Below are 24,677 nucleotides of genomic sequence, written 5' to 3' on the forward strand. Positions count from 1 at the left end.
AGTGTAAGCACACTAATAAATAAACTACCGTAACTCATGGAGTAATGCACCTACTGTAAGCACACTAATAAATAAACTACCGTAACTGATGGAGTAACGTGCCTAGTGTAAACACACTAATAAATAAACTACTGTAACTGATGGAGTAATGCACCTACTGTAAGCACACTAATAAATAAACTACCGTAACTGATGGAGTAACGTGCCTAGTGTAAACACACTAATAAATAAACTACCATAACTCATGGAGTAATGCACCTACTGTAAGCACACTAATAAATAAACTACCGTAACTGATGGAGTAACGTGCCTAGTGTAAGCACACTAATAAATAAACTACCGTAGCTCATGGAGTAATGCACCTACTGTAAGCACACTAATAAATAAACTACCGTAACTGATGGAGTAACGTGCCTAGTGTAAGCACACTAATAAATAAACTACCGTAACTCATGGAGTAATGCACCTACTGTAAGCACACTAATAAATAAACTACTGTAACTGATGGAGTAACGTGCCTAGTGTAAGCACACTAATAAATAAAGTACCGTAACTGATGGAGTAACGTGCCTAGTGTAAACACACTAATAAATAAACTACTGTAACTGATGGAGTAACGTGCCTAGTGTAAGCACACTAATAAATAAACTACCGTAACTGATGGAGTAACGTGCCTAGTGTAAACACACTAATAAATAAACTACTGTAACTGATGGAGTAATGCACCTACTGTAAGCACACTAATAAATAAACTACCGTAACTGATGGAGTAACGTGCCTAGTGTAAGCACACTAATAAATAAACTACCGTAACTCATGGAGTAATGCACCTACTGTAAGAACACTAATAAATAAACTACTGTAACTGATGGAGTAACGTGCCTAGTGTAAGCACACTAATAAATAAACTACCGTAACTGATGGAGTAATGCACCTACTGTAAGCACACTAATAAATAAACTACTGTAACTGATGGAGTAACGTGCCTAGTGTAAGCACACTAATAAATAAACTACCGTAACTCATGGAGTAATGCACCTACTGTAAGCACACTAATAAACTACCGTAACTGATGGAGTAACGTGCCTAGTGTAAACACACTAATAAATAAACTACCGTAACTGATGGAGTAACGTGCCTAGTGTAAACACACTAATAAATAAACTACTGTAACTGATGGAGTAATGCACCTACTGTAAGCACACTAATAAATAAACTACCGTAACTGATGGAGTAACGTGCCTAGTGTAAACACACTAATAAATAAACTACCGTAAGTCATGGAGTAATGCACCTACTGTAAGCACACTAATAAATAAACTACCGTAACTGATGGAGTAACGTGCCTAGTGTAAGCACACTAATAAATAAACTACCGTAACTCATGGAGTAACGTGCCTAGTGTAAGCACACTAATAAATAAACTACCGTAACTCATGGAGTAATGCACCTACTGTAAGCACACTAATAAATAAACTACTGTAACTGATGGAGTAACGTGCCTAGTGTAAGCACACTAATAAATAAAGTACCGTAACTGATGGAGTAACGTGCCTAGTGTAAACACACTAATAAATAAACTACTGTAACTGATGGAGTAACGTGCCTAGTGTAAGCACACTAATAAATAAACTACCGTAACTGATGGAGTAACGTGCCTAGTGTAAACACACTAATAAATAAACTACTGTAACTGATGGAGTAATGCACCTACTGTAAGCACACTAATAAATAAACTACCGTAACTGATGGAGTAACGTGCCTAGTGTAAGCACACTAATAAATAAACTACCGTAACTCATGGAGTAATGCACCTACTGTAAGAACACTAATAAATAAACTACTGTAACTGATGGAGTAACGTGCCTAGTGTAAGCACACTAATAAATAAACTACCGTAACTGATGGAGTAATGCACCTACTGTAAGCACACTAATAAATAAACTACTGTAACTGATGGAGTAACGTGCCTAGTGTAAGCACACTAATAAATAAACTACCGTAACTCATGGAGTAATGCACCTACTGTAAGCACACTAATAAACTACCGTAACTGATGGAGTAACGTGCCTAGTGTAAACACACTAATAAATAAACTACCGTAACTGATGGAGTAACGTGCCTAGTGTAAACACACTAATAAATAAACTACTGTAACTGATGGAGTAATGCACCTACTGTAAGCACACTAATAAATAAACTACCGTAACTGATGGAGTAACGTGCCTAGTGTAAACACACTAATAAATAAACTACCGTAACTCATGGAGTAATGCACCTACTGTAAGCACACTAATAAATAAACTACCGTAACTGATGGAGTAACGTGCCTAGTGTAAGCACACTAATAAATAAACTACCGTAACTCATGGAGTAATGCACCTACTGTAAGCACACTAATAAATAAACTACCGTAACTGATGGAGTAACGTGCCTAGTGTAAGCACACTAATAAATAAACTACCGTAACTCATGGAGTAATGCACCTACTGTAAGCACACTAATAAATAAACTACTGTAACTGATGGAGTAACGTGCCTAGTGTAAGCACACTAATAAATAAACTACCGTAACTGATGGAGTAACGTGCCTAGTGTAAACACACTAATAAATAAACTACTGTAACTGATGGAGTAACGTGCCTAGTGTAAGCACACTAATAAATAAACTACCGTAACTGATGGAGTAACGTGCCTAGTGTAAACACACTAATAAATAAACTACTGTAACTGATGGAGTAATGCACCTACTGTAAGCACACTAATAAATAAACTACCGTAACTGATGGAGTAACGTGCCTAGTGTAAGCACACTAATAAATAAACTACCGTAACTCATGGAGCAATGCACCTACTGTAAGCACACTAATAAATAAACTACTGTAACTGATGGAGTAACGTGCCTAGTGTAAGCACACTAATAAATAAACTACCGTAACTGATGGAGTAATGCACCTACTGTAAGCACACTAATAAATAAACTACTGTAACTGATGGAGTAACGTGCCTAGTGTAAACACACTAATAAATAAACTACCGTAACTGATGGAGTAATGCACCTACTGTAAGCACACTAATAAATAAACTACCGTAACTGATGGAGTAATGCACCTACTGTAAGCACACTAATAAATAAACTACCGTAACTGATGGAGTAACGTGCCTAGTGTAAGCACACTAATAAATAAACTACTGTAACTGATGGAGTAACGCACCTAGTGTAAGCACACTAATAAATAAACTACCGTAACTCATGGAGTAATGCACCTACTGTAAGCACACTAATAAATAAACTACCGTAACTCATGGAGTAATGCACCTACTGTAAGCACACTAATAAATAAACTACTGTAACTGATGGAGTACGTGCCTAGTGTAAACACACTAATAAATAAACTACCGTAACTCATGGAGTAATGCACCTACTGTAAGCACACAAATAAACTACCGTAACTGATGGAGTAACGTGCCTAGTGTAAGCACACTAATAAATAAACTACCGTAACTCATGGAGTAATGCACCTACTGTAAGCACACTAATAAATAAACTACCGTAACTGATGGAGTAACGTGCCTAGTGTAAACACACTAATAAATAAACTACTGTAACTGATGGAGTAATGCACCTACTGTAAGCACACTAATAAATAAACTACCGTAACTGATGGAGTAACGTGCCTAGTGTAAACACACTAATAAATAAACTACCATAACTCATGGAGTAATGCACCTACTGTAAGCACACTAATAAATAAACTACCGTAACTGATGGAGTAACGTGCCTAGTGTAAGCACACTAATAAATAAACTACCGTAACTCATGGAGTAATGCACCTACTGTAAGCACACTAATAAATAAACTACTGTAACTGATGGAGTAACGTGCCTAGTGTAAGCACACTAATAAATAAACTACCGTAACTGATGGAGTAACGTGCCTAGTGTAAACACACTAATAAATAAACTACTGTAACTGATGGAGTAACGTGCCTAGTGTAAGCACACTAATAAATAAACTACCGTAACTGATGGAGTAACGTGCCTAGTGTAAACACACTAATAAATAAACTACTGTAACTGATGGAGTAATGCACCTACTGTAAGCACACTAATAAATAAACTACCGTAACTGATGGAGTAACGTGCCTAGTGTAAGCACACTAATAAATAAACTACTGTAACTCATGGAGTAATGCACCTACTGTAAGCACACTAATAAATAAACTACTGTAACTGATGGAGTAACGTGCCTAGTGTAAGCACACTAATAAATAAACTACCGTAACTGATGGAGTAATGCACCTACTGTAAGCACACTAATAAATAAACTACTGTAACTGATGGAGTAACGTGCCTAGTGTAAGCACACTAATAAATAAACTACCGTAACTCATGGAGTAATGCACCTACTGTAAGCACACTAATAAACTACCGTAACTGATGGAGTAACGTGCCTAGTGTAAACACACTAATAAATAAACTACTGTAACTGATGGAGTAACGTGCCTAGTGTAAGCACACTAATAAATAAACTACCGTAACTCATGGAGTAATGCACCTACTGTAAGCACACTAATAAATAAACTACCGTAACTGATGGAGTACCGTGCCTAGTGTAAGCACACTAATAAATAAACTACCGTAACTGATGGAGTAATGCACCTACTGTAAGCACACTAATAAATAAACTACCGTAACTGATGGAGTAATGCACCTACTGTAAGCACACTAATAAATAAACTACTGTAACTGATGGAGTAACGTGCCTAGTGTAAACACACTAATAAATAAACTACCGTAACTCATGGAGTAATGCACCTACTGTAAGCACACTAATAAATAAACTACCGTAACTGATGGAGTAACGTGCCTAGTGTAAGCACACTAATAAATAAACTACCGTAACTGATGGAGTAATGCACCTACTGTAAGCACACTAATAAATAAACTACTGTAACTGATGGAGTAATGCACCTACTGTAAGCACACTAATAAATAAACTACTGTAACTGATGGAGTAGCATGCCTAGTGTAAACACACTAATAAATAAACTACCGTAACTGATGGAGTAATGCACCTACTGTAAGCACACTAATACATAAACTACCGTAACTGATGGAGTACTGTGTCTAGTGTAAACACACTAATAAATAAACTACCGTAACTGATGGAGTAATGCACCTACTGTAAGCACACTAATAAATAAACTACTGTAACTGATGGAGTAGCATGCCTAGTGTAAACACACTAATAAATAAACTACCGTAACTGATGGAGTAATGCACCTACTGTAAGCACACTAATACATAAACTACCGTAACTGATGGAGTACTGTGCCTAGTGTAAACACACTAATAAATAAACTACCGTAACTGATGGAGTAATGCACCTACTGTAAGCACACTAATAAATAAACTACCGTAACTGATGGAGTAACGTGCCTAGTGTAAACACACTAATAAATAAACTACCGTAACTGATGGAGTACTGCGCCTACCGTAAACACACTAACAAATAAACTACCGTAATTGATGGAGTACTATGCCTACTGTAAACACACTAACAAATAAACAAACTACCATAACTGATGGAGTAACTGTAAACACACTCATGCCACCATGGATGTCACCTTGTAGTTTTGATGACGACTGCTAGTGGACCTCCACAGTGGAAGGTTTTTTTGCTTTCAGCTCGAGATCACAGGCAGCGATGCCGCATTTCTTGAGAGAATCTTTCACAGAATCTTTCTCGTGTTTTCTGGGCCTTCCGACACCATGCTCGCCACAAACTGGTGAACCACAGAATAACTGTGTAGGGATTCTATGGTCCTCCATACGGACAAGGTGCTCCGTCTATTAAAGCCGTCACTTGATGATGATACTTTCGACAGATGAACAGTTCGGTTTGTATACCACCTCATGATTTGACACTTTCTCATTCCAAGATATCTTCAAGATCTTTCTGAGACAACGTTGCTGGAAGGCTTTGAGCTGCTTCATGTGGCAGCGCTATGCTGTCCAGCATTCAGCTCCATGGATTAGGGTACTCAGGATGATGGTTCGACATACAGTTGCCTTTGTAGATAAACTTATGGTATGCCTACTCCACACCCTCTTTTGCAGGTGACCAATGGATGCGCTACCCTTTGCAATGCAGCTGCACAGTGCAAAAAACTGAATTTGAGGAATTAAACTCCTTAATACGAGCAAAATGATCTTGCTGCATGGACAGATAATTTTACTTAAGAAGACATCTTAGAATAAGTTGGTTACAATCTAGAACTATACTCAGCAAAAATAAAAACTTGACACTCATTATTTTTCAAATAGTGTTTAGAAACTTTTCTTGAAAGAGTTCTTGTTGAGATTATGGTTAAATGCGTTGTCAAGGGCATTACGTCACACATTCATTCTACTGGTCGGGCCTACGTAGCACCTGCGAGAGCACTGCACGCTAAAATCACGTTTCCACGTGACACAAGTGACGTGACCTATTGATACACGTGCAATTGATCTCACGGTAGCAGAGTAGAGTGTCATCTCAGAAAAACAAGGTTTTATGGTTAATTATTCGTTAATTTGCAATGCCACGACTGTCAAACATTCAGCGTGAACATGCCATTGGCATGCTGAATACGGGAACATCCGTCACTGACGTTGCGAGGGTTATGGGATGCAGTTGACAGACCATCCATAATCTCCAGACACGTCTCCATCAAACTGGCACCACAGGAACCCTCCACAGAACTTGCAGGAGCTTGGTGCCATGTTGGTACAAATATGGCAGCGCATTCCCCAAGCTGTGTTCGGACGCATCATCCAATCCATGAGGAGACGTTGTATCGCAGTTGTGAACGCCCATGGAGGACACACCCGATATTGACATGATTTCATTAAGTTGTGACTCACAGTTTTTGATCATGGACATTGTCGTCGCATTTCCGGTGGAACCGATTCCATGACAAACATGATCTGTATGCTATAGCATCTTTAATGACAAGATAATTGAATACAATCGTTATTTCAAACCTATTTTCCAAAATGTTCAAATTATTGACTTTGAAACGAGTGTAAAGTTTTTATTTTTGTTGAGTATAGTTTTAATAATCTCGGAGTTGGTGTCTTGTATTCTTCTAATAGGAAACGCTAGATCGTTTCAACTATATTCAAGATATTCTACCTTGTTAAGGTATCACTTCTGCAGTGTAGAAGAAAACAAGACACCAACTCTGAGATTATTAAAACTAGTTCTAGATTGTACCCACACTGCAAAAAATTGAAAACTGAATTTGAGGAGAAAATGACTTAATACTAGTGAAATGATCTTGCTGCATGGACAGATATTTTTACTTGATAAGACATCTGAGAATAAATATTTTAAGTTCGTTTCTTAGATAAGGATATTTTTTAAGCTTGTTACCTTGTTAACAGTTTCGGCGAGAATCTCCCGCCTTCTTCAGAAACAGTCACCAGATGTCGAGTGGTGACGTGCCTTATCAGCTGATGTTGCGTGCAGGAGGCGTGAATGTCCCGCCCAATTTGACAGGTAGTTCACGCCTCCTGCTGTCAGGTCGCTCCTCCAGGACGGCGCTCCAGGTGTGCGACAGTGCATACGCTCTCTCGTCCCGGTGCATCGTCCTCTGCGCCCGCTTGCGTATCTCCACTGCCTCTAAAATCCAACGCTGGAATCTATTCTCTTCAGCGCGAATGACTCTGGCCTCTTCCCAATTCATTATGTGATTTTGCCGTTTGCAGTGGTCTGAAATGGCTGATTTTAGGTTTTCTTGGTTTGCTTTTTCTTTTTCGGATCTTGTGAGTCTTCTTGTTGTTTCTTTTTCACATTCTAATTGGTGTTCTTTCCTGCGAGTATGGAAGCATCTGCCCGTTTCACCAATATAGACTTTATTACATGAACGGCAAGGGATTTCATAGATGACGTTGCATTTATTGTCCAGTTGTATTTTGTCTTTGGGGTGAACTAGCAGCTGTCGGAGGTTCTTGTATGGTTTGACCGGGGTGTTGATGTGGTATTTCCTCATGGATCGTTGGATGCGTTCTGTGACTCCTTTTATGTATGGTAGTGTGACAAAGCCCCGGTTTGTTTTTTCTGTGTTTTTTCTTGTTTGTTTATTTTCTTTTATTTGTGTCTGTAATTTCCCTTTCCGAATTGCCCACGGTGGATATTGGCAGTTTTTTAATGCCTGTTGGATGTGTTGTTCCTCCTCCTGTCTGTCTTTCTCCTCCGTGATGCTCTGTGCTCGGTCGTATAGTGTTCTGATTACTGACATTTTGTGTGTGATGGGATGTTCAGATGTCCAGAGAAGATATTGGTCGGTGTGTGTAGGTTTTCTGTATGTTGTCATTCTAATGTTCCCTTCTTCTGTGTGGTGTATTTTTAAGTCCAAAAAAGCTATTGTCTTGTCCGTTTCCTCTTCGTGTGTGAATCGCCGTCCTGGAGGAGCGACCTGACAGCAGGAGGCGTGAACTACCTGTCAAATTGGGCGGGACGTTCACGCCTCCTGCACGCAACATCAGCTGATAAGGCACGTCACCACTCGACATCTGGTGACTGTTTCTGAAGAAGGCGGGAGATTCTCGCCGAAACTGTTAACAAGGTAACAAGCTTAAAAAATATCCTTGTCTAAGAAACGAACTTAAAATATTTGTAATAGTTAGACATAATGAACATCCACTACGCATCTGAGAATAAGTTGGTTGCAATCTAGAACTAAGTTTAATAATCTCAGAATTGGTGTCTTGTATTCTTCTAATAGGAAACGCTTGATTGTTTCAACTATTTTCAAGATATTTTCACTTGCTAAGATCTCATTTTTTTCAGTGCAACTTATTCTAAGATGTTTTTAAGTAAAATTATCTGTCCATGCAGGAAGATAATTTCACTAGTATGAAGGAATTTTCTCCTCACATTCAGTTTCCTGCAGTGTGGCATAGCAGACTTCTTTCTTCCTGGGGGGCATCAACATGTTGTACAACTTCTTTTTGCTCCATGGTGTCAAAGCTATCTTGTTGAACCTGGGATGGTCTATTCAATAGATTACTGAAATGTTCTACCCATCGCTTCAGGATGTCAGTCTTCTCTGTTAGGAGATCACCCTCAGTTGAAAGAAGGGGGCTTGCACCACGCACAACAGGGCCGTAGAGCTCTTTAAATGAGTAGTAGAAGTTATTCATATCGTGGGCATCAGCACAGTGTTGGACTTGCACAACTTTCTTAATTAGCCATTCCTTTTTCAACTGTCTGGTCCTCTACTGTAGAGCATTTCTAGCTGCCATGAACTCTTCTTTTTGTCGCTCTGGTGTTTCGCGTGATATATTTTAGGTGAGCAGCATTTTTCTTCTCAATCAGGAGGTGCATTTCTTCAAAAATTTTGGAGAACCAGTCTGGTTGCTATTTTTTTGGCTATCCCAAGCACATCTACAGTTGTTTTGTACACCAAGGTTCGTAGAGGGTTCCACTTAGCAGTTGACGAGTCGAATTCCGCCATGTCATCTTTTTCCCAGCGTCTCCTCAAGACATTGTTTAAAGTGGGCCCTGGTTACTCGATCTTTGAGTCAGGCAACATTGAGTTTCTTCACAGGGTGTTTGCTGTGTTTCATCATTGGTGTTTTAATGATAAGCTTGAGTGAGGATCTGACCATTTTGTGATCTGTATTGCATTCAACACCTCTCATAACCCTTGTGATAATTACATCACATACATCCCTAGTTCTTACAATGATGTACTCAATGAGATGCCAGTGTTTGGATCTGAGGTACACTACTGTTCAAAAGTTTGGGGTCACCCAGACAATTTTGTGTTTTCCATGAAAAGTCACACTTTTATTTCCCACCATAAGTTGTAAAATGAATAGAAAATATAGTCGAGACATTTTTCTGGCCATTTTGAGCATTTAATCGACCCCACAAATGTGATGCTCCAGAAACTCAATCTGCTCAAAGGAAGGTCAGTTTTATAGCTTCTCTAAAGAGCTCAACTGTTTTCAGCTGTGCTAACATGATTGTACAAGGGTTTTCTAATCATCCATTAGCCTTCTGAGGCAATGAGCAAACACATTGTACCATTAGAACACTGGAGTGAGAGTTGCTGGAAATGGGCCTCTATACACCTATGGAGATATTGCACCAAAAACCAGACATTTGCAGCTAGAATAGTCATTTACCACATTAGCAATGTATAGAGTGGATTTCTGATTAGTTTAAAGTGATCTTCATTGAAAAGAACAGTGCTTTTCTTTCAAAAATAAGGACATTTCAAAGTGACCCCAAACTTTTGAACGGTAGTGTACATCCAAGTATCTGGGGCCACTGGAGTCGGGTATTAGTGATGGTGAGCTGGTGCTCATGGCATAGAGATAAGAGAAGCAACCCATTTGAGTTGCATTTCCCAGGACCACGAGAGCCAATGGTTTTTGGCCATGCTAAATAATCCCTGCCAACACCGGCATTGAAATCTTCTAGAATTAACAGTTTATCCTTAAAAGATGTCTTACTGACCAAATTACCAAGAACAGCGTAAAATTGTTCCTTAACTGGCTCCTCATTTGTCATTGTTAGGGCATAGGCACTGGTGATAGTAATGTGGTGTTTTTTCCCCCAGAGATAGCCTGAGAGTGATGAGGCATTCATTTATAGCTTGAGGAAGCGATGACAGTCTATTTGCAATTGAAAATTTCAACATGATAGTGACCCCATGCAAGCTTCTATCAGAAGCTGGTAAACCACTCCAGAAGAAGGTGTAATCCGATGTTTCTTCATGAAGTTGCCCGTATCCCGCAAGGTGAGTGACCTTTTCAACTCGAGCCCAATATGTGCTGATTTACGTTCATTGCTGAGTGTACAACCTTAAGATGCTTGACACATTTCTTTACTCGACTGCATTTATGGAATAACTCGCCAGTCGCGGTTAGCTGACCGGGTGAAGAGGAGCAACCAATGTTTGGGGTACCTTTTCTAACCCCTTTCCCATATGGGTAGAGCAGTGGCCTTGCTAAATAGAGCTGCTCTCACATCTAGAGTGCTGCCAAACTGTTACATTGCTCCAGCTGGCATAACAGAACGACTTTCAGTTCCAGACCGCCAGCGTGCAGGTTCTTGACTACGACTCCCAGTACTATCGGGTACCTGTCACTTTGCCAATCTCCCATCACCACTGGATTCTCCAACCACCAGTTCCTGCACACATATTTGTTTAAGGTGATGTAGTTGTTGCACTGCAACTACCGTACCCTCTCTTCCTTATCACCTGAATCCAGTGGCAAGCACTGCAAGATGACCAGAGATGACTTAGACGCAGTGGGATAAGTTGTGTGTCGGAAAGCAACAGTACTTCCTAACGTTTCACGGCTATGTTAAGAACACACTAAAAACACTAACAAACAAGCAAACCTCACCCGGAAGCACTGATGATGAATATGAAGGAAGATATCATGAAAAAAAACGGTCCCCTCTGGGTCCATGTGGCTGCTGCTTATAAATAAAATAGTTTTCTGATCCCGTGTCCATACAGTAAATACAGCATATATATTTACTCTGTGAGGCAGTAGCCACAAAAATGAAGCGTAATCCAAAAATGAACAATTTAAAAATCACAGAAGTAAAATACGTATACCAAGTGTCTGTACTTTATATTATTCTACTCTTCCCTCTTACAGTTTTCCAAACTGAAACCTCTGAGCCGAGGCTGACACACACACGCTGTCGCCACGACCCAAACTCTTATTTCCCGGAAATGGCCCGGTGCTAGAGCTCAGCGGAACACACTTTCCCTCTGTAATAAGCATAAAAATATCTGAAAGCGATTTCTTTAGTCCATTTATTTCGAGTGGTAAACCGAATTCTATTCACTCACCGGCCATTTTAAGAGGAACACATGAATGCGCATGCGCAGTGTACGGCTGTCACTCTTACAGCAGGATGACGTAGTGGCTAGCGCCTCTATACAAGGCAGTCACCACAAAAACCTTGACTGGATGACCCTCAAAATGTTGGAGGCTCTATTTGAGAACAATGCCCATCTACAGTGGTGCTTGAAAGTTTGTGAACCCTTTAGAATTTTCTATATTCCTGCATAAATATGACCTAAAACATCATCAGATTTTCACACAAGTTCTAAAAGTAGATAAAGAGAACCCAGTTAAACAAATGAGACAAAAATATTAGACTTGGTCATTTATTTATTGAGGAAAATGATCCAATATTACATATCTGTGAGTGGCAAACGTATGTGAACCTTTGCTTTCAGTATCTGGTGTGACCCCCTTGTGCAGCAATAACTGCAACTAAACGTTTGCGGTAACTGTTGATCAGTCCTGCGCACCGGCTTGGAGGAATTTTAGCCCGTTCCTCCGTACAGAACAGCTTCAACTCTGGGATGTTGGTGGGTTTCCTCACATGAACTGCTCGCTTCAGGTCCTTCCACAACATTTCCATTGGATTAAGGTCAGGACTTTGACTTGGCCATTCCAAAACATTCACTTTATTCTTCTTTAACCATTCTTTGGTAGAACGACTTGTGTGCTTAGGGTCGTTGTCTTGCTGCATGACCCACCTTCTCTTGAGATTCAGTTCATGGACAGATGTCCTGACATTTTCCTTTAGAATTCGCTGGTATAATTCAGAATTCATTGTTCCATCAATGATGGCAAGCTGTCCTGGCCCAGATGCAGCAAAACAGGCCCAAACCATGATACTACCACCACCATGTTTCACAGATGGGATAAGGTTCTTATGCTGGAATGCAGTGTTTTCCTTTCTCCAAACATAGCGCTTCTCATTTAAACCAAAAAGTTCTATTTAGGTTTCATCCATCCACAAAACATTTTTCCAATAGCCTTCTGGCTTGTCCACGTCATCTTTAGCAAACTGCAGATGAGCAGCAATGTTCTTTTTGGAGAGCAGTGTGGGAGGGGCCTTCAGTTGCTTAGAAGTTACTCTGAGGTCCTTTGTGACCTCACCGACTATTACACTCCTTGCTCTTGGAGTGATCTTTGTTGGTCGACCACTCCTGGGGAGGGTAACAATGGTCTTGAATTTCCTCCATTTGTACACAATCTGTCTGACTGTGGATTGGTGGAGTCCAAACTCTTTAGAGATGGTTTTGTAACCTTTTCCAGCCTGATGAGCATCAACAACACTTTTTCTGAGGTCCTCAGAAATCTCCTTTGTTTGTGCCATGATGCACTTCCACAAACGTGTTGTGAAGATCAGACTTTGATAGATCCCTGTTCTTTAAATAAAACAGGGTGCCCACTCACACCTGATCGTCATCCCATTGATTGAAAACACCTGACTCTAATTTCACCTTCAAATTAACTGCTAATCCTAGAGGTTCACATACTTTTGCCACTCACAGATCTGTAATATTGGATCATTTTCCTCAATAAATAAATGACCAAGTATAATATTTTTGTCTCATTTGTTTAACTGGGTTCTCTTTATCCACTTTTAGGACTTGTGTGAAAATCGGATGTTGTTTTCGGTCATATTTATGCAGAAATATAGAAAATTCTAAAGGGTTCACAAACTTTCAAGCACCACTGTATCCTGAAAGTTTCATGAAGATTGGTCCAGCCGTTTTCCCGTAATATTGTGAACAAAAAAATCAAAGAAAGAAAGAAAGAAAGAAACCCCACCGAAAATGATACCTCGCCCCCTGGTGGACTCCATCCCAGGTGAGGTAATAAACAAACAATCGCAACTGATGGAGTGATGTACCTATTGCAAAAACACTCACAAATAAACAAACTACCGTAACTGATGGAGTAACACACCTACCGTAAACACAGTAATATACGGAGCTGCTATAATGAGGCTGTCGGAATTAAAAGCATAAACTACAGTAGTTATAGAAGAGGAATATTAAATGTACCGTGTGACGTCTGGTGTGATTGTGGGTTTAACACTCTTCATTATGGCCTGAATCCAATTCCTCCGTATCCCAGAAGTCATAGCAGAGAGAGTGAACGCCCCCTCCTTACTCTGACAGACAGACAGACAGACAGTCAGACAGAGAGACAGTTTATAAATTGATCACGTGTAACTGACTGCCATGTCACCTCACAAACATTAATGACTCATTAAAAATATGTGAGCTGCGTTTTATTTATTTGTCAGATCCAACACATGCAGAGCGATAAAGATTTTTTTTGCTTGTCAAACAGGATACATCATGACAGCCAACATCAATTTTTATAGTTATTTTATACTAAAACAAACATGTAGTCAAATATACTAATATGAAATACAACATGAGAAGACGACCATGATTTAAAAAAGCCTCGAACGGGAAGAGAATAACGAGAGAATACGGACAGTGAAGGAGTGATGATCATATTTATTTGTGCTTGCTATAATATTGCTCAGTAAAGACTAATTCAGTTATGTATTAGATGAAAACTGGATAAAGATGAGGTGATGCTCAGGTCCAGTGTGGGTGAGTCTGTGCTCAGGACAACCTCAGATTCATGTTCCTGGCTGACAGGAGAGGAACCTGATGTGATCTCCTGCTGTTGTAGCTCATACACCTCAAATTATGGTGTCCTGTTCATGCTTAGATGCTTTTCTGCTCACCACAGTTACAAAGAGTGACTGTAGAAGCTGACCATTTTCCTCCGACCTCTCTAATCAACAAGGCATTTCCACCCAACAGAACGGTCACTCCGTTCATGTTTGTTGTTTCTGAAACACTCAAACCACAACATGCGGGACCAAGTGACAGAGATCAGACTTTTTCCCCATTCTGATGGATGGCGTGAACAGTAACTGAAGCTCTTGACCTGGAGGCGCATGATTTTATGCAATTACGCTGATTACAGAACTGCAGGAAAGTGCAGGTGTTCCTAATAAAGTGGACAGTGTGAGACTCACATGGATTTGGAAGCCGTAGTTCCTCTGCACTGGAAACTCAGTGACATCATGACACGTGGACAAATCAATCTCTCCGTCCACATCCGCTGCCTGAGGTAACACACACTGATGTAAGTCCGTCCCTCTCTCTCTCACACACACACACACAATCACTTACACACCAAACACTCAGGCCCTGTCCACACGGCAACGGATTCAAGTGAATCTGATAAAATTGTTTATCGTTTCGGCCTGGCGTCCACACGGCACCGGTGTTTTGGGTGCCCCAAAACGAAATCTTTTGAGAACGGGTTCCAGAGTGGAAAAATCTGGCAACGGCGCCGTTGCGAAGTCGTCTGGATGAATAGAACGGATTTGTTTACGATGACGTCACAACCACATGACTGTCAGTGCTTCACGCCGGGTAGAAGTGTAACGAACTCGATGCGAGTTGTCAACAAATCCTATAACTTGGTTCATGAAATGCACTTACAAAATATTTTCACTGTGAATATTTATTGTGTAATGGTGCAAAGTGAGAGAGAGAGAGAGAGAGAGAGAGAGAGAGAGAGAGAGAGTGAGTGAGAGACAGAGTGAGAGAATAGCCCGCCAGCAAAAATAGGAGCGATCTCACCTCTTCAGATGTTGGTTTAAGTCCTACAATACATTCCTCAAAAAGGGCGTAGAAGAACAAAGTAATCCATCAACGTGTAGCATTCAATTTATTCAGGACCATTAAAGAATTCTGGAGGATCTCAGAATGTTGGCGTACTGGCTTCCATCTACCCCCGTTCATTCCTCTTTCCGCGTCTCCATTCAAAAAACGAGCACGTGATTTAAGGGACTATATCCATAGGATAGGGAGCGAGAAGGCGTGTGCGTGAGTAGAACGGATTTGTTTACGATGACGTCACAACCACATGACTAGAACAAGCAGCACTCTCGCGCGCGTCATTCATAACAACAACAATGGCGGCCCCCATAGTAGTAGTAGTTTCAGTGTCTTCGATGGGACCGTCTTACAGCGCACCTAGAGGTGTGGCATGTGTATTGCATCGTTTTCAGCAAGCGTTGCGTTGCCATATGAACCTGAAATTTTACTGATCCGTTGCCCATGTGGACGCGATATTTAAAAAAAAAAAAATCTCGTTGCCGTTGTCGTGTGGATGTAGCCTCAGACTGACCTCTTCAGCGATGGAGTCTCTGTAATATCTCAGACTCTGATCAGTCAGAACGAACCAGTGCTTCTTCCACTGAAACACACACACACACACACGTTAGATAGGCCAAATACACTTCACATTTTATTCAGAGGATATTTTTATGGTTTAAGAACTTTACATGACTGTAGAATCTGATCCTCACATTCCGAACATGTCCTACGTTGTGTTAAACATCACACACATTTATCAGTTTTTTTTTCTCTACAGAGGAGGCAGAAACACCAGTCCATGAATCTGTGAGCAATAAACTGGATCAGCGTCAGACTGCAGACTTACAGCTGGTCCAGAACACCAGCGCAACCATCTCCACTCCAACAATAAAAACATTCAAAAAGCACAAACAAATAAATTACATCTATTCTTAAAAAACTACATGAGCTACCTGCACATTCTATACGCGCAGGATTTTTTTAATCCGTCTAAAGTTTAGAATTCTTATTAAACAGTCGCCTCCATGTTATGTTTACTTGTTAATAACTTTTTAAAAACTTTTTTATACATTTTTTTGGCAAATCATTAGGTTTAAGCTTGAAAATAAATTTTTTAAACCGTTTTTTACTGCTTTTATATTTTTTGTGCAGTTTGAATCACTCATGCGCTCAGATTTTAGAAGACTGTTTTATCTTTTCTGAAAGGAATCTAAGATTTTTCTTTATATTATTACAATAATTATTATTATAATTATTATTATGACCTCCATCAAAGTTTAATGTGTTCACTTTTTAAGGTTTCACACACACACACTCACACTCACCAGGCCGTCCTCGTACAGTTTGGTCATCCATCCTTTCTTAAAGTTCAGAAGATCAGGCTGGAAAATAAAGCAAGGAATTAAATCCACACTCTCGCTTCACTCACACTGAAATAATGACAAATCAAAACACAATACAAAATCAAGCCTGTTCTATCTGCCTCACATCTCTAGATATTATATATTTACACATTTCTCTGCTAGAGTTGTGCTAAAGTTCTTAGCAAACAGCTAGCTGCGAATAACTGTCAGCTAACAGCTAAGAAATTGTCACTAGCTGTCGATTAAATGCGACTCTCTTTCATATAAATCACTAAATACCTTTCAACTAACAGCACAAACACAGAATAAACATGGCATTTCTACATATTTAATTAGAGTGTAAATAATTTTTAGTACTCTGTGATTGTACAAAACCTTCAGCTGCGTATCTGGATTGCGACGGCAGCATGTCGGTGAGGACAGACCTGCCAAAGGAACGAAACCAACACCTGCCTGTCCTGTAGCTAGCACGCTAACAAACGCAAAGCAACTACTGTGTTCCTTTAGGTGACTGAAGAAATAATCTATTTTATTAAAAAGTCTATAGTCATCTACTTAAAATGTGCTGATCTATCTATCTATCTATCTATCTATCTATCTATCTATCTATCTATCTATCTATCTATCTATCTATCTATCACGCACACACTACAGTTAAGATCAGAGTACCTTAATCTTATTGAGCTTCATCTGTGTACTCGTCTTCACACACATCTGTGTTCACACATTCAGTGTTTCCTTCCATATGACTGCTCATGAATTGTGTGTGTGAGAGAGAGAGTGTGTATTTCAGCTTTCAGTAGATTTGACGCCGCCAACAGCTATTTATATTAGGGGAGTGTGAGGTGTGGGGTGAGTATGAGGGCTACGCTGGCAGCTAAACCCGACACACACACACACACACACACACACACACAAATACTTAGAGTACCCCATCAAAAGTGTTAAACCCTTTATCCTTAACTGAAGTAGACCTTTAGCAAGCAATCACACACACAAACTTTGATACTAATTAGCTTTTCATTTTAAATATATCTGTCATCTAATTCAAATTAATGAGCCTGCGTAAACAAATCCTACTTAAAGGTGTCATTCCACGACAAACCGTTTAATACTGGCTCTTTTTGAAATACCATAGGTCACTGCGAGTTGCGTATGCATGCTGCACGTGAAAATGTTCTTCTACCCCCATTCCCTGTATCAGCCTGTGAAAGAAAATAGACGGAAAAACGAGCGAATCAGAAAAAGCCCTACGAACTTACGTCACTTCGAAAATTAGTATTCATGGCCTCGCCCATAACCCACTGGAGGGAGCGTCACAGTGCTGTTAGCCAATCAGAAGCGATATGTTTACATGTCATGAATATTAATGAGTAAGAGCTGAAATCCTGTCGTTCTCTCCCCACCCACTCCTCCACCAAACTAGAACAGCCTGAAACAGGAACACCACAGCATGTTTTTCACCAAAACCGGCTCACAGGGCATTCATTCATACTAGAGACCACCGCACAGTTAATGAAAAAACGATGCAGTGACACCTTTAACGAGGATCTGTAAACCATTCTCACTATAACCATGATCTGTAAACCAATCAAAATTAACAAGGACCTGCAAATGGATCCCACTTAACGAGGACCTGTGAACCTATCCCACTTATCGAAGACCTGTAAACTAGTCAAACTTAATGAGGAGCTGTAAACGGATACCACTAAAAGAGGACCTGTAAACCGATCCCATTAACAAGGACCTGCAAATGAATCCCACTTAACGAGGACCTGTAAACTAATCCCACTTAACGAGGATCTGCAAACTGATTCTACTGAAAAAGAGGACCTATAAACGAACCCCACTTGATGATCTGTAAACCAATCCCACTTAACGAGGACCTGTAAACCAATCCCACTTAATGAGGACCTGTAAATTAATCCTACTTAACAAGGACCTGTAAATTAATCCCACTTAATGAGGACCTGGACATTAATCCCACTTAACAAGGACCTGTAAACCAGTCCCACTTAATGAGGACCTGCAAACTGTTCCCACTTAAAGAGGGCCTATAAACAAACCCCACTTGATCTGTAAACCAATCCCACTTAACAAGGACCTATAAATGAACCCCACTTGATGATCTGTAAACCAATCCCACTTAATGAGGACCTGTAAACCAATCCCACTTAACAAGGACCTGTAAATTAATCCCACTTAACAAGGACCTGTAAATTAATCCCACTTAACAAGGACCTGTCAACCAATCCCACTTAATGAGGACCTGCAAACTTATCCCACTTAAAGAGGCCCTATAAATGAACCCCACTTGATGATCTGTAAACCAGTCCCACTTAAGGAGGATCTACAAACGAACCCCACTTGATGATCTGTAAACCAGTCCCACTTAACGAGGACCTACAAACGAACCCCACTTGATGATCTGTAAACCAATCCCACTTAACGAGGACCTGTAAATTAATCCCACTTAACGAGGACCTGCAAACTGATCCCACTTAAAGAGGACCTATAAACAAACCCCACTTGATGATCTGTAAACCGATCCCACTTAATGAGGACCTGTAAATGAACCTCACTTGATGATCTGTAAACCGATCCCACTTAATGAGGACCTATAAATGAACCCCACTTGAGGACCTGTAAACCGATCCCACTTAATGAGGACCTGTAAACCAATCCCAATAATGAGGACCTATAAACGAACCCCACTTGATGATCTGTAAACCGATCCCACTCAATGAGGACCTATAAACGAACCCCACTTGATGATCTGCAAACCAATCCAATTTAATGAGGACCTGTAAACAGATCCCACTTAATGAGGACCTATAAATGAACCCCACTTGATGATCTGTAAACCGATCCCACTTAATGAGGACCTGTAAATGAACCTCACTTGATGATCTGTAAACCGATCCCACTTAATGAGGACCTATAAATGAACCCCACTTGAGGACCTGTAAACCGATCCCACTTAATGAGGACCTGTAAACCAATCCCAATAATGAGGACCTATAAACGAACCCCACTTGATGATCTGTAAACCGATCCCACTTAATGAGGACCTATAAACGAACCCCACTTGATGATCTGCAAACCAATCCCATTTAATGAGGACCTGTAAACAGATCCCACTTAATGAGGACCTATAAATGAACCCCACTTGATGATCTGTAAACCGATCCCACTTAATGAGGACCTGAAAACAGATCCCACTTAATGAGGACCTATAAATGAACCCCACTTGATGATCTGTAAACCGATCCCACTTAATGAGGACCTGTAAACAGATCCCACTTAATGAGGACCTATAAATGAACCCCACTTGATGATCTGTAAACCAATCCCACTTAATGAGGACCTATAAATGAACCTCACTTGATGATCTGTAAACCAATCCCACTTAATGAGGACCTGTAAACCAATCCCACTTAATGAGGACCTATAAACGAACCCCACTTGATGATCTGTAAACCGATCCCACTTAATGAGGACCTATAAATGAACCTCACTTGATGATCTGTAAACCAATCCCACTTAATGAGGACCTGTAAACCGATCCCACTTAATGAGGACCTATAAATGAACCTCACTTGATGATCTGTAAACCAATCCCACTTAATGAGGACCTGTAAACCGATCCCACTTAATGAGGACCTATAAATGAACCCCACTTGATGATCTGTAAACAGATCCCACTTAATGAGGACCTATAAACAAACCCCACTTGATGATCTGTAAACCGATCCCACTTAATGAGGACCTATAAATGAACCCCACTTGATGATCTGTAAACCAATCCCACTTAATGAGGACCTATAAATGAACCCCACTTGATGATCTGTAAACAGATCCCACTTAATGAGGACCTGAAAACAGATCCCACTTAATGAGGACCTATAAATGAACCCCACTTGATGATCTGTAAACCGATCCCACTTAATGAGGACCTGTAAACAGATCCCACTTAATGAGGACCTATAAATGAACCCCACTTGATGATCTGTAAACCAATCCCACTTAATGAGGACCTATAAATGAACCTCACTTGATGATCTGTAAACCAATCCCACTTAATGAGGACCTATAAACAAACCCCACTTGATGATCTGTAAACCGATCCCACTTAATGAGGACCTATAAACGAACCCCACTTGATGATCTGTAAACCGATCCCACTTAATGAGGACCTATAAATGAACCTCACTTGATGATCTGTAAACCCATCCCACTTAATGAGGACCTGTAAACCGATCCCACTTAATGAGGACCTATAAATGAACCTCACTTGATGATCTGTAAACCAATCCCACTTAATGAGGACCTGTAAACCGATCCCACTTAATGAGGACCTATAAATGAACCCCACTTGATGATCTGTAAACAGATCCCACTTAATGAGGACCTATAAACAAACCCCACTTGATGATCTGTAAACCGATCCCACTTAATGAGGACCTATAAATGAACCCCACTTGATGATCTGTAAACCAATCCCACTTAATGAGGACCTATAAATGAACCCCACTTGATGATCTGTAAACCGATCCCACTTAATGAGGACCTGAAAACAGATCCCACTTAATGAGGACCTATAAATGAACCCCACTTGATGATCTGTAAACCGATCCCACTTAATGAGGACCTGTAAACAGATCCCACTTAATGAGGACCTATAAATGAACCCCACTTGATGATCTGTAAACCAATCCCACTTAATGAGGACCTATAAATGAACCTCACTTGATGATCTGTAAACCAATCCCACTTAATGAGGACCTATAAACAAACCCCACTTGATGATCTGTAAACCGATCCCACTTAATGAGGACCTATAAACGAACCCCACTTGATGATCTGTAAACCGATCACACTTAATGAGGACCTATAAATGAACCTCACTTGATGATCTGTAAACCAATCCCACTTAATGAGGACCTGTAAACCGATCCCACTTAATGAGGACCTATAAATGAACCTCACTTGATGATCTGTAAACCAATCCCACTTAATGAGGACCTGTAAACCGATCCCACTTAATGAGGACCTATAAATGAACCCCACTTGATGATCTGTAAACAGATCCCACTTAATGAGGACCTATAAACGAACCCCACTTGATGATCTGTAAACCGATCCCACTTAATGAGGACCTATAAATGAACCCCACTTGATGATCTGTAAACCGATCCCACTTAATGAGGACCTATAAATGAACCCCACTTGATGATCTGTAAACCGATCCCACTTAATGAGGACCTATAAATGAACCCCACTTGATGATCTGTAAACCGATCCCACTTAATGAGGACCTATAAATGAACCCCACTTGATGATCTGTAAACAGATCCCACTTAATGAGGACCTATAAATGAACCCCACTTGATGATCTGTAAACAGATCCCACTTAATGAGGACCTACAAACGAACCCCACTTGATGATCTGTAAACCAATCCCACTTAATGAGGACCTATAAATGAACCCCACTTGATGATCTGTAAACAGATCCCACTTAATGAGGACCTATAAATGAACCCCAATTGATGATCTGTAAACAGATCCCACTTAATGAGGACCTATAAACAAACCCCACTTGATGATCTGTAAACCGATCCCACTTAATGAGGACCTGTAAACAGATCCCACTTAATGAGGACCTATAAATGAAACCCACTTGATGATCTGTAAACCGATCCCACTTAATGAGGATCTGTAAACCAATCCCACTTAATGAGGACCTGTAAACCAATCCCACTTAATGAGGACCTATAAATGAACCCCACTTGATGATCTGTAAACCGATCCCACTTAATGAGGACCTATAAACGAACCCCACTTGATGATCTGTAAACCGATCCCACTTAATGAGGACCTATAAATGAATCCCACTTGATGATCTGTAAACAGATCCCACTTAATGAGGACCTATAAATGAACCCCACTTGATGATCTGTAAACAGATCCCACTTAATGAGGACCTATAAATGAACCCCACTTGATGATCTGTAAACCGATCCCACTTAATGAGGACCTATAAATGAACCCCACTTGATGATCTGTAAACAGATCCCACTTAATGAGGACCTATAAATGAACCCCACTTGATGATCTGTAAACCGATCCCACTTAATGAGGACCTATAAATGAACCCCACTTGATGATCTGTAAACAGATCCCACTTAATGAGGACCTATAAATGAACCCCACTTGATGATCTGTAAACCAATCCCACTTAATGAGGACCTATAAATGAACCCCACTTGATGATCTGTAAACCGATCCCACTTAATGAGGACCTGAAAACAGATCCCACTTAATGAGGACCTATAAATGAACCCCACTTGATGATCTGTAAACCGATCCCACTTAATGAGGACCTATAAATGAACCCCACTTGATGATCTGTAAACCGATCCCACTTAATGAGGATCTGTAAACCAATCCCACTTAATGAGGACCTGTAAACCGATCCCACTTAATGAGGACCTATAAATGAACCCCACTTGATGATCTGTAAACAGATCCCACTTAATGAGGACCTATAAATGAACCCCACTTGATGATCTGTAAACAGATCCCACTTAATGAGGACCTATAAATGAACCCCACTTGATGATCTGTAAACCAATCCCACTTAATGAGGACCTATAAATGAACCCCACTTGATGATCTGTAAACCGATCCCACTTAATGAGGACCTGAAAACAGATCCCACTTAATGAGGACCTATAAATGAACCCCACTTGATGATCTGTAAACCGATCCCACTTAATGAGGACCTATAAATGAACCCCACTTGATGATCTGTAAACCGATCCCACTTAATGAGGACCTATAAATGAACCCCACTTGATGATCTGTAAACCGATCCCACTTAATGAGGACCTATAAATGAACCCCACTTGATGATCTGTAAACAGATCCCACTTAATGAGGACCTATAAATGAACCCCACTTGATGATCTGTAAACCGATCCCACTTAATGAGGACCTATAAATGAATCCCACTTGATGATCTGTAAATCAATCCCAATTAACGAGGACCTATGAACTGATCTCATGTAACGAGGACCTGTAAACTTGTCCCACTTAATGAGCATCTTGGCTTATTAGTGTAGCTGATAATGGTGAATGGTCTTTCTCTCACCGTCATGGATGACTCTGTAACACGGCGGTCCAGGCTTTTTGCCCTCCTGTAAACAGACATTTTTCCAGAAAAATCTGTTACTGAGCCTGTGGTACCGGCATCCAATGAGAGATCCTAAAACGGAGAAAGTGTAATGATGTCAGAAGCGTACCTGTTTCTGCACAGGTGTGTGTGATGTCAGAAGCGTACCTGTTTGTGTACAGGTGTGTGTGATGTCAGAAGCGTACCTGTTTGTGTACAGGTGTGTGTGATGTCAGAAGCGTACCTGTTTGTGTACAGGTGTGTGTGATGTCAGAAGCGTACCTGTTTCTGCACAGGTGCGTGTGATGTCAGAAGCGTACCTGTTTGTGTACAGGTGTGTGTGATGTCAGAAGCGTACCTGTTTGTGTACAGGTGTGTGTGATGTCAGAAGCGTACCTGTTTGTGTACAGGTGTGTGTGATGTCAGAAGCGTACCTGTTTGTGTACAGGTGTGTGTGATGTCAGAAGCGTACCTGTTTCTGCACAGGTGTGTGTGATGTCAGAAGCGTACCTGTTTCTGCACAGGTGTGTGTGATGTCAGAAGCGTACCTGTTTCTGCACAGGTGTGTGTGATGTCAGAAGCGTACCTGTTTGTGTACAGGTGTGTGTGATGTCAGAAGCG

The 24,677-nt window shown here is 40.5% G+C and overlaps 1 protein-coding gene across 4 annotated transcripts in view; it reads right to left on the reverse strand.

The window, feature by feature from the left end:
• si:ch73-103b11.2 (trichohyalin) overlaps positions 1-24,677 on the reverse strand; it is a 299,632-nt gene that overhangs the window by 136,893 nt on the left and 138,062 nt on the right. For all 4 annotated transcript variants that reach the window (XM_060922770.1, XM_060922768.1, XM_060922767.1 and 1 more), the window contains exons 10-14: positions 24,036-24,149; positions 16,843-16,899; positions 16,050-16,118; positions 14,887-14,976; positions 13,889-13,998 (exon numbers count right to left, since the gene is read on the reverse strand). In XM_060922770.1, the coding sequence (XP_060778753.1) occupies positions 13,889-13,998; positions 14,887-14,976; positions 16,050-16,118; positions 16,843-16,899; positions 24,036-24,149 (440 nt within the window). The remainder of the gene's footprint in view (positions 1-13,888; positions 13,999-14,886; positions 14,977-16,049; positions 16,119-16,842; positions 16,900-24,035; positions 24,150-24,677) is intronic.

Source organism: Neoarius graeffei, chromosome 5 (genome assembly GCF_027579695.1).
Source record: "Neoarius graeffei isolate fNeoGra1 chromosome 5, fNeoGra1.pri, whole genome shotgun sequence".
Taxonomy (NCBI): domain Eukaryota; kingdom Metazoa; phylum Chordata; class Actinopteri; order Siluriformes; family Ariidae; genus Neoarius; species Neoarius graeffei.